General features: G+C 35.1%; 1 protein-coding gene across 1 annotated transcript in view; it reads right to left on the bottom strand.

The window, feature by feature from the left end:
* LOC150108900 (chromatin remodeling protein domino-like) overlaps positions 1 to 17,206 on the bottom strand; it is a 731,915-nt gene that overhangs the window by 406,364 nt on the left and 308,345 nt on the right. The window contains exon 21 of the mRNA XM_090410792.1: positions 5,998 to 6,274. Within this exon, the coding sequence (XP_090266918.1) occupies positions 5,998 to 6,274 (277 nt within the window). The remainder of the gene's footprint in view (positions 1 to 5,997; positions 6,275 to 17,206) is intronic.

The following is a 17,206-nucleotide window of genomic DNA, read 5'->3' as shown; positions in this document are numbered from 1 at the left end:
TATTTCTTGCTGTCCCTCCCTGTCACAGCTTTTTCTCCTTCTTTTTATAAAATATTAAAATCCAGCATGTGCTGATCATTATTATAGGCTTTACCCTTTTCTTCAAATTTTCTGAAATTCTTTTTATATGCATGGGATTCATTTCCTATCCTGATATTTAATCTTGATGAAGATTTAAACAGCAAGATAGGAAATGAATCCCAGGTATGCAAAATGTTTTCGAAAATCTACAGAAAAAGAGATAATAATAATGGTAGATGCCTGCTGGTTTTCCGTTCAGAACATGAAGTAGTCAGTATTTTTGTCTTCTCTCCATGTAAGGAACATCATAAAGCATCTATCACAACTTCACCTGGAGAGAAGACACAAGAAACAGACAAGTCTGAATAGACTATGATATCAATAATAGTGATATATATTCATGGCAATTCCAAAAATCTAGCAAGTGCCTGCTGGATTTCTGTTAGGTACACAAACTGGTCATTACTAATAGTATTACATTCAAAAATAGTGAAATGCACAAATTTGCATGGAGAGAACACACAAGTATTAACACTTTTAATCCTATCAATATAAATATACATCGATCGCGCGTGAACCTAGAATCTCATCGATGTATATTTACACTAAATAAAAAATTCCGAAAATAATAATATATGCTTGAAATTCATTATCAGACTGTATTGTAGTTAAATTTGAAACTTCAGCTTCATTTTCCATGAGGATGGTTGACTTTTATCAATAAAAAAGGAAATTTATATTGGTATATCATGACGCCTGCCCATCGACTGCGTCACATACGATCGCAAATGTTCATGTTTATATTACATCATACCATTATAACTCTGGCTGCTCCAATCTAAACAATATAAGGGATTCACGACTTTCTTCTTGTGACCTGAGAGATTAGTTTGAATTTCTCTGTCACCATGGACAGACCAGGACCCAATGGTGCACAAATCAGGGGTGTAAAACGGTTCTTGAGTGAACGCGAATTAAAACAAATGCTCAAGGAAATACTCAATAACGAAGGATCTGAATTAGATGATTGGGCAGACAGTGATCGAGAACGAGAGGAAGCAGATCTCCCCACAAATGTGAGATCTGAGTCAAGCAACAGTGATGTAGAACTTTGAACAAGGGGTGACCAAATTCGAGGCCATCCAGCGAGTGTTTTCGCGATAGCACATCAGGCCGTGCCATTTCAAAAACTGAATGGCCTAATTCAATAATTTACCAGTCAACTTTTGTGGCCAATAGTGGATAATTATAGTGATGTACACCCCTATGTAATGTGATATTTTCATCATCATAATAATAACACACACAAATTGTATTTATTAACTTTTTATATTTTTTTCAAAAACCTTGATTTCTTGCAACCCGTTTCAGGAGCCCATACTACATGTATAACTAAAATTTCGGTTCCAATTAATTGTCAAAGATGCTAACTAAAAGAGAAAAAATAATTATTTGGATATTCCATAGAAATACTGCAAAGCAATTTTTTAAACAGAGTTAAAATGATCAGGACACAGGGTTATTTAATTCCCAGTAGGTCTAGGACTCTCAAAGTGTTAAGATCACTGTTAAGAAAAGTCTCTCACTGATTATGTTATTGTAGGCAGTGATTTTCATTTAGTTTCGAGAAGCATAAAAATAAAGATAATAATGAAAATTAAAAAAAAAAAAAAAAACGTACGAAATGTTTAAAAAAAATCTAAGCAGCTTTCAGATGTGAACTGTAGACTCAAATATACAACTATTAATCAAATGATTCAAATAAACACATAAATATTATTAAAAACAAATAATAATAAAAGATAGAAAACTCACATGGACAATCTTGATATTTAATTCTAAACTTTTCATGTGTTGGCATATTTAATTCCGAAATGGGACAGAATATTAAATAACAGGAAGATTCTAAGAAGCACCACCACCATAGCTTCAGGAAGGTAACAAAAATGGTCAACACTTCTCTAACTAAAAAAAGTATATAAGTAATTAAATTAAAAAAGATTACCAGATTGAAAAGTACTATTTCCCACAAAAGAAATAAACATATACCACTGTACCTATTTAAACCTTTGGGCAAGATTCCCAAGTTTCCTTATAAACATGTTCCTTCACAAGAAGCTTGTTCTAAATAAAGATTTTAATCTTCTTCCAGAGGATACTCTGCTTGGTAGAGATGGAATGCTTAGCGAGCCCCAATTGATCAGGCACCAAGTACTTGATCATGATTTTCTTCATGATGTATAAAAGTAAATCCTCCATATTGTACATAATAATCAACAGAAGCAAACAATTAGGAAATCATGGGGTAAAAAGTGAAGCAAGCCTGTCCTTTCCATATGAGCAAAGGAGATTTTTCTGACAGGTCAAACAGGACCGCTCAGAAAAAGCACATAAATGTTAAGTGGATTTTAAGTTTTTGCAATGCGTTTAGAAATTACTTTCACATTAGAGAGTGGAATATGAGTGATTTCCGCTTGGTCAGAAGATGCAGGGATTCTATAAGCTGCTGCAACCATTTGGCAAGAGAGTTGAATTAGTGTTGTAACTCTTTTTGTATAAGTTCAGCTGAAGAAAATAAAGTGCAAGATGTATTAAGGTCTTGATAGCCCAACTATTTGACTAGTATGATGATATGATTCTGCATGAATATAGCAGATTGTGTGAGTCTTCTGAAACACTTCGAGAACAGGCAGGTTGAAGAAGAATTAGCATATCCAAAAAAGACTATTTGGTTGTTTTTTACTTTATCTGAAGTGAACTGTATTCTGGAATGGCAATTATTTTTTAATACAAAATGTTGTTAATCAGAAGAACCATACCAAATTGCAATTGTTGACATTTCTGTACTAATGCAAAGGTTGCAGTGAAATATCATTGATATGCCTTTCAAAGTGTTCCATAAAAAGTTAGCAAGAGTTGGAGAAAGACGACTTGCAGGCCTTCCTTTCAATACATTAGTAGAGTTCAGTTGAAAGGCAAAAAATACAATGATGAACCATTCAAACTGATCATAACATCAGAAGGGCTTCTCACATGAAGATCATAAATTTCGTTTTCAAAATCCAGAGTGTTTCAAACATAGGTTGAAAATTTTGCTGTGGAAGAGGCCAGTAAATTGGACAAATATTTTGATATCACAACCAATGCAATCAACAAAAACCATTAAGAGAAAATTATATGCAAACCATATAATTCTGGAAGATGTAGAAAGTTTTTTTTCTTTAATTCTTCACCAGAAGTATTAAATCATCTGGTACCATCTGGCTACCAGCAGGATCAGAAGAGTTAGGCAGATAAGTAGAATAGCCTCAAAGCAATAACAAAATCCCACAATATTCTTATTTTTCTTGAAAAACTATTTTGGAGCCTCTGTGGGAAAATTGTCTGCAAAGATAGAAAAATCTGCATTTCATGGTGGGATCAAAAACATAAGAGATAAATCTTGAAAAGAAGAAAGCATATCAAAATACTTATCAAGTAAGACAGCATGAACCCTGAGAGAATACAGAGAAATATATAAGAGAACTAAACAGTGGGTCAAAGTATTTAAACAAAACTCAGAGTTTGGGAAAACTACTGAAGATAAATGTCACAAAGGTGACAAAATATTATTTAGATAATGAAAAGCTTAGAAATGGAGTTAGAAAAGACTGTGGATAGAATACAGCAGATTAATGATTAATGTTGATAAAGTTTACAAATAAGAGAAAAGTATACAAAATGAATCAAAAAGAGGTAATGGTGACAAAAAGATTAAAGGCAAAGATATTCTTTATGTTTGAATTAAATACTTCAAAAAATGTTTTAATGAAAGAAGTAATGACAGGAGAGCAGGTAAAAATACTCAAGAACATCCAATCCAATCCAATCAGGAGTATATATCATCACATATGGAAAGAAAAAGTGGAAAAGCAGCTGGAGTAGAAATTTTATGAGAAATGTTCAAATATGGAAATATAAAACTTTTACAGTGGCTGCATCATTCAGAAAGCAGAATTTTTTATTACCAGAAAGTAGAATTTCAAATGAGAGGAATAGATGCTTCATAGCATCCATATATAAAAAGGGAATAAAACTGAATGTGAGAATTTACAGAGGATTTTCCTATTGAATGTCTGAGATCAGATTTATGCAAGTATATGTGAGAAAAGGCTATGAAAAACTGCAGACAGGGAAACCTAGAAAGAACAAGATGAAGTTTATGACAAGTAGAAGCTGTCAGGAGTAGATTTTAACTTTAAGACAAATAATTTATGATCATGGTAACAAAACGCAGATCTGTATTTACGTTTTGTAAGTTTGGATAAGACATATGACAAGTGATAAAATAAAAGCAGTTGACATTATAATCATGCATGAATTGTATGTATGGTGTAAATTGGACATTTTGAGAAATAATACATATTCTATTTATGAGCAATATTAACTGAAGGAGGGACAGGAAGATGATTTAATGTTAATTCAGGATATTAATCATTATCTCCACTGTTAATCGTCATCTCTATTATGAAGAAAAGTGTGGCATTAGGCTTACAAAAAAAATAACAGATATTCAACTTTGCACATTACTTAATGCAGAAATAAACAGGAATATAGAAGGTATCAACTACAATGTGGATGGAGAACCTATACAATAAGTAAAATATTTCAGTGATTTAGGCACAATTTTTAGTGACGATGGCAAACTAAATATGGAAATAGACATCAGAATAAGCAAAACTAATATGCCAAGAAGTCAACTGAATATGGAACAACAAACAAATAAACCAAAACACTGCATTATCTCTAAACATGCCAATTTCAACAGATGGATTTGAGAGCTAGTTTAGAAACAAAACAGTTGATCAAAGACTAGTGATTGTAGATAAGCAATTTCTTAAAAAAAATTAGCAAGTGAAAAGATGTCATGAATGGCAGGATCATATTAAAAAGGAAGATATTAGAGAAGCTCTTGATACTGTTAGAATTCCATACTATGATATATATTTATAACAATCCCATACCTGAGAGGTCAAAGAACTTATAAACACATCAGTGCTGTGCTGCGCAGGTTAGATAGAAGTTTACTGACTTTTTTTATTTTATTTTAAGAGATACAGGTTACGTCTTGGGAAATACTTAAAATAGGACGTTCCAGAGGACAAAGATAGACAGAATGAAAGAGGAAGAAAAAAGCAGGTGTGGCGAGTTTGCAGTTGTACAGTAAGGGGGCACTGGGCAGCTGCTGCTCTTGTATTAATTAGCAGGCGCAACAGATGGAGAAATGATGGTTGATAGTTCAGTGGAGCAATGTGGAAGTACTCAAAGAACAGACACAGAATTGAAATCTGTTTCTCATCTGTAAGATAGGGATCATCTATGAGCCAAATTGCTCTCCTCTGGATAGCATCAAGAATTTTCAGAGACGTTTTAGGTGCTCCACACCAAACATGTGAGTAGCAGTGACCTAAGGTAGTGTGGTCACTTAAAAAAACGTTCACAAAAGAGGTATGTCATGAAAAAGAGCCAGCAGAAGATCAGGACTTCAGTGGTTTAATGTTAATTACAAATGACTGAGTAGATCAATATATAAAATTAAACAATACTGCAGCCCTAAACAAAAACAGACTAATATGGGAAAAAAAATGCCAAATGGAAATTAGTAATAATGTAAATATATCAAGTAGGTTATCATGGTATCCTTAACACCCCTTGATAAATCATATCTGGAATTATAAGAAGGAAATAATATAATTAAGAATTAAATCAGACTTATGAAAGAACTCAAGTGAAGAATTTTATTTTTATGCTGCATAAAATGAATTGTAATCAATGGATGTTTGCTGTCTAAATCAGAACAATCCTTTAAGGACTTCAAAAATAGACTGTAATGAACAACGTTTTGCACCATTTACACTCATTTTACACCATTTTATGAAAACCTGGATCAAAAACGAATTAAATACTGTAATCACATTCATATTTAACACTTTTTACCTGAAGTTGTTTGTTGCTGAATTAGCTGTAAAGTATATTCAGTTGACTGATTAGAAGTTAATGATGGAAGTACTCCAGCTGACAATGGACTAGATGCTCTGGATGAAGATGATGAGTTGGGTGCAGACATAACCATTAACCTCTGTTGATTAGTTGTGGAATGGGAAATGGAAGGTAATCTAGTAACTAAAGGAGTTGTTGTTGTCCTTCCAGAAGAAGCAGGTGATGGAGTACGGGGAAGTGTATAGACTGGTGAAGAACGGCCAGAACTGGAAGGCTAAGGAATGAGAGGAAGGCATTAGTTTCACAAATTAATTCTACTCATAAAATTCTTTAAAAAAATAATTCACCTATTAAAGTTACGCAGATTAAGATCTATAGAAATTTTCATTATTATGCAACAGACCTAATACCATGCAAATATAATATTCCAAAACAAGTTTTTTTTGCTAGCCTTTCCATTTCTGAAGTCAGTTATACTGACTTCAAATCTTACTGGTTTTGACAGACAGTATACGTCAACTTCATTTCACAAGCAATGCATTAATTACATAATGAGAAATTCTTAGGTTCTAAAACTATGTTTAAATGCAGATCTATGTGATATTTTCCATTGGGCATGGGAGGATTAAAACTAGTCAGTTTCAAAGCAAATAATATGTAAACCCGCCACCCCATACCTCATAAAACAGATAAGCATTCATCCAAGGAGTGCTTAAGGGTCAAAGCTGTATAACTGAGAGGAGACATCCACATAGCCTTTAAAGGAATGCGGAGAACCGACCAGGGTTTCTGACCTAATGTCCAATCCTTACTTTCTCGTGGTGCACCCCTGTTGGGTATCTACCTCGACACTGAACGAATGAGGATGGGCTGGCAAATTGGGATTTAGCCGACCAAATTGTATTCTAATTGGTTAAACCCAAATAAAAAATGATGGTACAACATGACAAACTTTCATGCTGGCTGAGGCATTGCCTGGTTAAACAAAAACTTGTTGTTTTCGCCAGGGAACCAGGGCGAACAGCAATAAGTCAGTTACTGGAACAAATCTGAAAACAAACCCCAATGCAACATCACCAGAGTTAAAGATCGGTACTATCAACATAAGAAGTCTGAATGCCCAAGATGTGGAGCTAGCTGAGGAATTAGATAAGTACCAGATCGACATAATAGGGGTGAATGAAACAAAAAAAAGACAAAAACTGGTGAGATTTTTCTGAGAAATAAATACAAAATGTTATATTCAGGAAATGACAATCAAGGAAAAGAAGGAGTAGCCATAGTATTCAATACAAAATACGAGGCTAATCTTCTTGAATGGCAGGCAGTCTCAAGTAGAGTAATGTGGGCAAATATCAGAATGGGGAACTGAACAATGAGACTTATTTCTGCCTATGGTCCCAAAGAAGATTCTACTAAGGTAGAAGTGGAGGAATTTTTTGAGGATTTTGAAAAAGCAACTGACACAATGAAAAGTTGGTCCTTGTTGGAGATCTAAATAGCAGAGAGGGAAATGATTGTCAGACATAAAAAATAATTTGGGAAAATTTGGAGAAAATAGAACAGTTAATAATAGTGGCGAATATATGTTGGATTTCTGCTCAGGACATGGATTGGTTATTACTAACACCATGCTCTAACATAAAAATGTGCACAAATTAACATGGAGAGAAGAGGCAAGGAATAAGAAAAGTCTCATTAACTATGTTATTGTTGATAGTGATGTTTTCTCCCTGGTGCTGGACACCAGAGTGTACAGAGGATTTGAAATTGGAAGTGATCACTATTTAGTCTTGAGCAGGATAAAATTGAATTTCATATCGAAAAGAATGACATGTAAGAAAGTTTTAAAGCAAATAAAAGTTGAGCAGCTCTCAGATGTGAACTATAGACAAAAATACACAAAGATTATTGAAGAAAAAATGAAAGAGTTTGAGAACAGGAAACAAACATTAGAGATTCAGTGGCAAGACTTGAAGAAAGCCCTGATTGATTCAGCTAGAGAGGCAGGTGGTTAAGTTGTCTGCAAGGATAGAAAAATTAGAACTCCATGGTGCTCACAGGAAGTTAAAGAGGCAGTGAAGGAAAAGAAGAAAGCATATCAAAAGTTCCTGGCAAATAAGCAGCTTGTGCTTTTAGAGAATACAGAGACAAATGTAAGAAAGCTAAACAGTGTGTAAAACTAGCTAAACAAAATTCATGGGAGGACTTTGGCAAGAACATGAAAAATAAATATTTAGAAAGTGGCAAAATATTCTGGAGGTTGTTGAAGAAGCTTAAGAATGGAGGAACGCGTGCTGTAAAAGGAGTTAGAGATGATAAAGGTGAAATGAAAATGGGAGAAAAAGATATCCATGAATTATGGAGTAATTACTTTAAAAATTGCTAAATGAAACAAACAGTGATGACAGCACAACGGTAATAAACACTGACCAGGCATGCAGTCAGGAATACATATCCATACTCGAAGTAGAAAAAGCCATCAAAGGCTTGAAATGTGGAAAGGCAGCAGGGATAGATGATATTCAACCAGAAATGCTGAAGTATAGTGGTATAAACGTCTTACAGTGGCTGCACTGCATAGTTCAGAATGCTGGACAGAGGGACGAATTCCCGATGATTGGAGTAGAGTTCTCATAGTACCCATATATAAAAAGGGAAATAAAATTGAATGTGAGAATTACAGAGGTATATCCCTACTGAGTGTTCCTGGTAAGATATATGCAAGTATACTTGAGAAATGGTTGAGAAGAATTGTGGAAGAAAAGCTTGGTGAAGATCAAGATGGATTCAGGTCAAATAGAGACTGTTGGGATCAGATCTTCACTTTACAACAAATAGTGGAGAAATCATGGAAATATAACAAAGATCTACATTGAAGTTTTGTCGATTTGGAAAAGACATATAACAAGGTGCCAAGAGAGAAGCTATTCAATACGCTACAGTTATGTGGTGTCAATGGGGCATTATATCAAGCAATACTTAGTCGTTATTTGAGTTATAAGTCAGCAATTAGAATTGAATGAAGTACAGGAAGATGGTTTAATGTTAAATCTGGTGTGAGACAAGGATGTACATTACCCCGTCTGTTATTCATTATCTATACGGATCACATTATAAAGGAAAGTGGTATTAAACATGATATCAAAATTGGAGATGTTAATGGCAGCTCTTTGCTTTATGCGGACGATGTTATACTTCTAAATAAATCCACTACAAGTCTGCAAGATTCTCTGACTAAATTGAATAGCTGTTGTAATAGATATGGTATGAAGGTCAGCAATAAAAAGACAAAGACAATGAAAATAGGCAGAATCATTGAAAATGTCAACTGTGTTGTGAATGGAGAACCTGTGAAACAAGTAAAACATTTCAGCTACTTAGGCACGATTTTTAGTGAAGATGGTAAATTAAATATAGAAATAGACAACAGAATCAACAAAGCTGGTATGGTAGGAAGTCAATTGAATAAATTCATATGGAATAAGAGAGAAATTAGTCGGATCACTAAATTAGCTGTATACAAGACAGTGTTCAAACCAGTTTTAACTTATGGATCTGAGAGCTGGGCCAGAAGTAAAACACTTGACCAAAGACTAGAGACCACAGATATGAGAGTCCTGAGAAAGATTATAGGCATGAACAGATGGCATCAACGACAATATCATATTAAAAATGAGGATATTAGGAAAGAACTTGACAATGTCAGCTTCCTGGAATTATTTAGCCGAGCTAATCTCAGGTGGTATGGTCACTTAAACAGAATGGGCGAGGAAAGATTAGCAAAACAACTGTTCTCGGACAGGAAAATGACCCAGAGGAAGACCAAGATATAGGTGGATTGAAATGGTACAAAGTGCCTTAGACGATAGAAATATAAGATCTGATAATGTTGGAGTCTTGACAAGTAACGGACTGATTTGGAGGAAAATTATAGATAGGAAGTTAGTAATGATATAAATTTTTCATGTAGTACTATCATATCCTGTACACCCCTTGAGGGTACATTGCAGGAAATTGATGATGCATTCATCCCATCTTTACTTTGTGAAAACAGCAGCATGAAAAAAAAACAGAATACCATTTTTTCTTTTTCCATAATCTTGAGCATTCTCCCTGCTCTTATGAATACATCCCATTTTGTGCAACTGACTTTTATATTAAAATGCTGTTCCTATATTTGAGGAAGAAGATCAAACATCTCTGATTCTGTCTGGAAGAGGACAGTCTGCCTAAATGACACCCATCTTTTATCAGTTCACTCTTTATCAGAGATATAGTAATAGTCATTATTAAACCAAACTAGCATCCAAAATTCCCCTGCTTTTTCTCTAGGTCCCCACAAAATTCATGAAAACACAAACAGCTGTAGATCAACTAGTATACTGCCGAAATCTAAATACACACACCATAATACATTTTTCTCCGTAGGAATGCATGATTTAGAATAGCTTTCCACCTTAAGTCTTCATAAATAATATCATGAGTTAATTTTTCATAACCACTTGTCACCTAAACATGATACTGATATACCCTGGGTTTCTAATACTCTCATTAATATTTAAAAAATTGAAAATTCCTTCCTTTTTCATGCGATTCCTCTCATGAAAGGCTGTAATGTAAACCAGTAGTATATTAGCACTGTGGGTGGGCTATTGATCATTCTTTTCTCTTTTTATTATTATTAATGATAGATGTTGAAAGTTTTTTCACTTGGTTATACTATTAATGAAGATGTCAAGAAATTATATTCTTGGTTTCTTCCTTTATCGAAGTTTAAGTTGCATGTGAAGTTACTTTACGATTGGGCTACTTGCATATGGAGGCTGATGCTTCACATTAATTGCCTTGGTATCCCATGATGCAAAGCCCATATCCTCATGGACATGTATGATGCTACATCTATCTCTAATCCAGAGTATTTTAGTACTAAAATACTCTGGATTAGAGATAGATGTTGAAAGTTTTTATCACTTAGTTATACTATAAATTAAAGATGTCAAGAAATTAGAAATTACTGCATTTTTCACATTATAAGACAAACTGTTGTATTGGACACATCACATTTTTCATGTCAAATTTTTTGGGGAAAAAAAAATTCTTTGCAGTATAAGATGCAAGTCATGCATCAAATTTTTCATGTAAATATTATTTTTTTATTTAAAATTTTAATACATGTACCATCCGTTCATTAGATAAAAAAAAAACAATTATTCTTAAAAAATCATCAAATCATAAAAAAATATAACATATAATATATATGTAATAATATAAACAAATCTCAAGGGCTCACTTTAGTGAGTACGGGCATGGCAAACTCGAGGTACCAGATGCTGGACGATGACTTACTTCATGTAATATACATCTGTTATATTATACTGGTCCCTCCCCTTCTTTCTCCTCTCCTTGCTCCTTCCCCCTGATGCTATTAGAGTATTCGAGGGCTAGGGGAGAATCTTTCCTATCTTGCTAAGTCATTTTGCCTTATGCAGCCACAAAAGGAGGCAAGCTAGCCTCAATAGGTGCCAGTCCCAAGCCCGAATAAATGGTGTGGGTTGATGTCAGGAAGGGCATCCGGTCGTAAAACTTCACTGCCAGCTCTAGATATGATATGAGTCAAAGAGAAAATGATATAAGGGATAGGGCATACCCCTTAGGCGACGCGCAGTCACATCGCCCTACAGCTGCAAGAAGTGGACGAGGGCTACCACATCAAGGGCAGGTGCGGTTAAAGAAACGAGCCCAGAAGGTGGAGAGGATGTTGTGAGTAGGAACACTGAATGTTGGAAGCATGACTGGAAGGGGAAGAGAGGTGGTAGACATGATGAGGAAGAGGAAGTTGGACATTTTATGTGTGCAGGAGACAAGGTGGAAGGGGTGAAAGGCAAAGGAACTGGGAGATGGATATAAATTGTTCTACTCTGGAGCGAATAACGAGGGAAGAAATGGTGTAGGAATTGTGGTGTGTGGCAGAATGAAGGACGAAGTACTGGAAGTGGGTAGAAGGAACGACAGGATCATGTGAATGAAATTGGGTCTTGGAGAAAAGCAGGTGGTCGTATTATGTGTATATGCCCTGCAAGTTGGCTGTACAGCAGAGGAGAAAGATGAGTTCTAGAACGTGTTAGATGAAGAAATGAGGGAATGATGAACAAGGAAGGAGAGAGAGAGGGGGTTGTGGACTTTGCAGTAGCGTTTGATCTGGCAATTGTGGACTTGTTTTTCTACAAGAGGGAAGAACATTTGATAACATTTAGGAGTGGTAACAACAGTTCACAAATTGACTACATTTTGACTAGAAGAAAACATCTTAAGGTTCTGACAAATTGTAAAGTAATTCCAACAGATCAAGTGGCACAGCAACACCGACTGCTGTGCGCAGACTTTAAAATAAGATCGAAGATAAGAACCTCTGGAAGCCATGGGATGAAGACAATTAAGTGGTTTCACTTAAAAGAAGAGAGTGTGAATAATTGTTTTAGGGAGAGGGTGTTAGAGAGGATTTCGGATGGACTAGAAAGTGTACAAAATTGGTGGAAACATAATTCAAAAGTAATCCTGAGCTGTGCAATTGAGGTGCTTGGTGAGACATCTGGAAAGATTAGAGAGCAGAAGGAGGGTTGGTGGTGGAATAATAATGTACAAGTGGCAGTGACAACTAAGAGGAAGGCAAAGCAGAAGTGGGATGAGTCAAGAGTGGAAGAGGACAGAGAGGTGTACAGAGAGAGAAAGCAAGAAGCCAAGAGAGTTGTGGCACATGCGAAGGCTATGGCATATCAAGATCTGTATGATCAATTAGAAACAAAGGAAGGACAGAGAAAAATTTACCAACTAGCGAAATGTAGAAATAAAGCAGCAAAGGGCATCTTACATGTGAGGCAGATCAAAGACGCTGAAGGAACAGTATTATGGAGGGATGTGGACATAAGAAACAGATGGAGAATATACTCTGAGGGACTTTTGAATGAGGAAAATGCAAGGACTCACAGAAAAGATGGGCAGCCTTCTGAGGGGAATGGTTGCAGAACATCAGTAGAGTGGAAGTGACGGTGGTCATGAAGAGGATGAGGAATGGAAAATCGGTGGGCCCCCAACAGGATTCCAGTAGAGGCATGGAAGGCACTGGGGGAAGAGGGAATTGACCTGCTGTGGGACCTGTTCATGAAAGTTTGTCAACAGGAAAATATACCCGAGGAATGGAGGGAGAGTACTCTTGTCCCCATCTACAAGGGTAAAGGGGATGCACAAGACTGTAAAAATTACAGAGGAATAAAGTTGATGTCCCACACAATGAAAATCCTAGAAAGGGTTCTTGATGGAAGATTGAGGAAGGAGGTGGAGATTGCAAAGGAACAATTTGGCTTCATGCCTGGTAGATCAACAACAGATGCTATCTTTGGGTTACGGCAGATGATGGAAAAGTTTCGAGAGAAACAACAGGAGCTACATCTGGCATTTATTGATCTGGAGAAAGCATACGATAGAGTGCCAGGGGAAGACGTCTGGAGGTGTCTGAGGGAGAAGAAGGAGATGTACAGAAATGTGAAGACAAGTGTTCGGATCTGTCTGGGACAGACAGAAAGTTTTCAAGAAACAGTTGGCTTGCATCAAGGGTCAGCATTAAGTCCGTTTTTGTTTAATATTGTGATGGAGGTGGTGACGGAGTAGGTGAGAGAAGATGCGCCTTGGACAATGTTGTATGCAGATGACATCTTGCTGTGTGGAGATTCAAGAGAAGAAGCGGGAACTAAACTGGAAAGATGGAGAAGTACTGGAAGAGAGAGGCATGAGACTGAGCAGAAGTAAGACAGAGTATATGTGTTGCACAGTGGGCGGCGGCCAGGAGACAGATCTGGAGCTGTCTCCTGGCTAATCCTGGGATACTCTTAATTAAGAACAAAGGACTGAAAATGGAATAAAAGGGAAGGCAGTGCTAGGTTCAAGGTCTTTTCTTTTGGTTCGTCACCTTCGACTTCTACGGGGGCTCCTTCAGGAAGATTGTTCTTCCCGCCACCGCTAGATGTTTCTCAGCTGCCAGCTCTCTCTCTCTCTCTCTCTAGGCTCCAAGTAGCTATGGCAGAACCCCCAGAGAGTTCGATGAAGGAAAACTCCCGAGGACTGACAGATGGAAGATGCTCCAGTCTCAATGTATGTTGCAGTATGTAAATTGGACTTTCGACTCGTGATTGTTAGCTAGCAAGCCATTATTTCATTGTAATATGTCATGAGAAAGTAACTCGAAATCGTAAGTGATTGCGAGAGGTTATTTGTTAACTGGTGGTTAAAATTGAATTTTGATTTAAGGGAAGATTATGTATTGTTAAGTGTGTTTAATTCACAGGTTGCTTGTGATAGTGTCAGAAATAGTGCCAATTAAGTATTGAATGTGGCAAAAGAAAGTTGTTACAATTCCTCTGAAATATTTATACTTGCTTGTAAGCTAAGTTGTGTCAAAGGAGACACTTTTGTGTAAAAGTACATTAAGGTTTCTGAAAGTTAACACACTATAAGTTCTGTTGCTTAGATAATAAATTAGTTAAAGAGCTTTTGATTGAATTAATCTTTTTGCAACTTCTGTGTGCTCTGTATCATTTCCTTTAGATTGAAAATAAATATATGTTTTGTTTTAGTATTACCTGGTTCTTATTCCTTAGACAATGCACTATCCCGAACAAATTAGCGAACCTGCGGGAATAGTAGAAAATAACTAGCCACGACTTGCATGTAAAAAATTGTGCAAACGTAATAATTTAATTTTGTTAACTTCTTGCCCTAACTTTTAAGCAATAGAAGGTCAATTAAGTGGCGCAGTCATTATGAAAATATAAATTTCTTAATTGATTTTATATGAATGTTTAGGAACTGCTTCATTAAATAGGCTTACTACACGAGGTCTAACTAATAGCAGAAAAAAAAGGGGGACAAAATATAAATTTAAGTAAATCTTAGATAGATAGCTAAAGAGAATGAATAACAAAAAAATATTTTACAGTTGGCATATCAAATAGCATCCTTCTTTTTACAATCAACTTTACCTACCTGATTTATGTTACACACTAACTTACCCGATTCACTGCTTTGTTGTTTCTCATTTTGTTGCCTAACTTTCTTATCCCCACCCCATGTTCATTTATACACCACTTGACAACATTCTGTAATTCCTGGATTGTGTGTCTAATAATCTGCCTTAATATTGCAGTTTTGAAGGTTAAATTATTTTCAATATCTACTTCGATATTGTCTTTAGTGGTGCAAAGTCTTCTTGTTAGCATTCCATTTCTTGCATTTTTGGTGCCATTTTACAGCTGCATTTAATATTGTAATAGCATAATAAAAATATGCTATAAAAACACTAAATACTCTAAAAAATTGAAAATCTACACTAATATACTATAAACCAGATAAAAATCACCAATTTTCCATTAGAGATATGTAACACTGAACACTCACAATATAGCCTTGAACCCAATTCCAATAGTAATTACCTGCTTGATTTTTGTTCAGGACATGAACTAGTCAAAGAGAAAAAGTTTTTTTTGTGTTTTATTAAGTCTTAATGATGTTTGTTTAGAAAAATGAATTACTCTTAGTAAATTTTGTTTATGTAGTAATAAATGAATAATTTTTCTTTAAGAAATTTGCCTGAGTTATCTACGGAGTACAGAAACAACTTCCACTGAGTACAAAAATAAAATGAAGTCCAATTTATTTATTTATTTATTTTTATTTTAGAAATGACAATTCCTTCAGGATGGATTAAGAAAAACATTGTTTTCCTTTTACATTTTTTTCTTTACACATACAACTCATGTTCTCATCAGGTTAGTTTTATTTGTGTGGAAGCAATAGCATATGGAAAATTATGGCAGTAAACCTAAAAGGAGTTGAAGTAGTTCTGAGATGACCATGAGTATTAACAAATTTACATTTTCAAACAAGGAGTATTAGTTCCATTGCAAAATCCAGAGGTTTCTTTGATTGGCTTAGTTTTTCATTAGAATGTATACATTTCATAGAGATACCTCCCAAAACAGGGGAAAATATTTTTTTTTTAATATTTCTTTCCTCTCATTCTTTGGGTAAATTGATAGAATCTGATCAAATTATTGAAAGCAGTGACACTGCATTTATCTTTTCAGTTCATTTCAAATGAAGGAAAAAACTATAACCATAAACTTTACAAGACAAAACACAAATACTGAAATAGCTTCGCATACGTGACCTGCATGTACCTACCATGCATAACACCATCAACAGCATCATCTGACCAAACAAGCATCTATATCTCATGTTAAGTCATGCCCAAAGCCACAAAACAAATGAATGGGAATGACAACACATTTTTTTTTTTTTTTTTTGTCTTATGGACATATTCAAATATATTTGGGAAAATTTGTTAAGTGGTTAACACCAAGTTCCACCATAAAGATGTGCACTAGAAAATATGGAGAGAAGACAAAACATTAAAGAATGTCTAAACTATGTTAATGTTGGTAGTTAATATCTTCATACTTCTTCAAAACACAAGAATCAATATATCAGCATATTAGAAAGAATCAGTCAATCATCTCTGAGAGGTGAACTACAGAATGAAATAAATATCATTGAAGAAAAAAAAGCAAAAGTTTGAAAAATCAAACACCCAAGACCAATTGTAAAATCAGAAGAAAACATTCAATGATTCAGCATAGGAACATGTAGGTTGCAGGCAACTTACATGTTCCTCTGTGATTGCAATAAACAACGGGAATCATTTTAATTCATCCATCAGTTAGCATAAATTTGGAAAAAAAATTTCAATATAAGCTATATAAGGTGATAAAATACTCTACTATTTGTCATAAAGTGAAGATCTGAATAGAGGCTGTCAGGATCAGATCTTCACTTTACGACAAATAGTCGAGAAAGCATGGGAACATAACAAAGATCTGTATTTAAGTTTTGTCGATTTGGAAAAGGCATATGACAAGGTGCCAAGAGAGAAGCTATTCAATACGCTGCAGTTATATGGTGTCAATGGGGCATTATATCAAGCAATACTTAGTCTTTATTTGAGTTGTAAGTCAGCAGTTAGAATTGAAGGAAGTACAGGAAGATGGTTTAATGTTAAATCTGGTGTGAGACAAGGATGTACATTATCCCCTCTGTTATTCATTATCTATACGGATCACATTATGAAGGAAAGTGGTATTAAACCTGATATCAA

Source organism: Typopeltis vanoorti, chromosome 2, assembly GCF_054136105.1.
Source record: "Typopeltis vanoorti isolate ZY-2024b chromosome 2, IOZ_Tvanoo_1.0, whole genome shotgun sequence".
Classification (NCBI taxonomy): domain Eukaryota; kingdom Metazoa; phylum Arthropoda; class Arachnida; order Uropygi; family Thelyphonidae; genus Typopeltis; species Typopeltis vanoorti.
The sequence above is the reverse complement of the archived record's forward strand: the minus strand, read 5'-3'. Positions and strand labels throughout refer to the sequence as shown.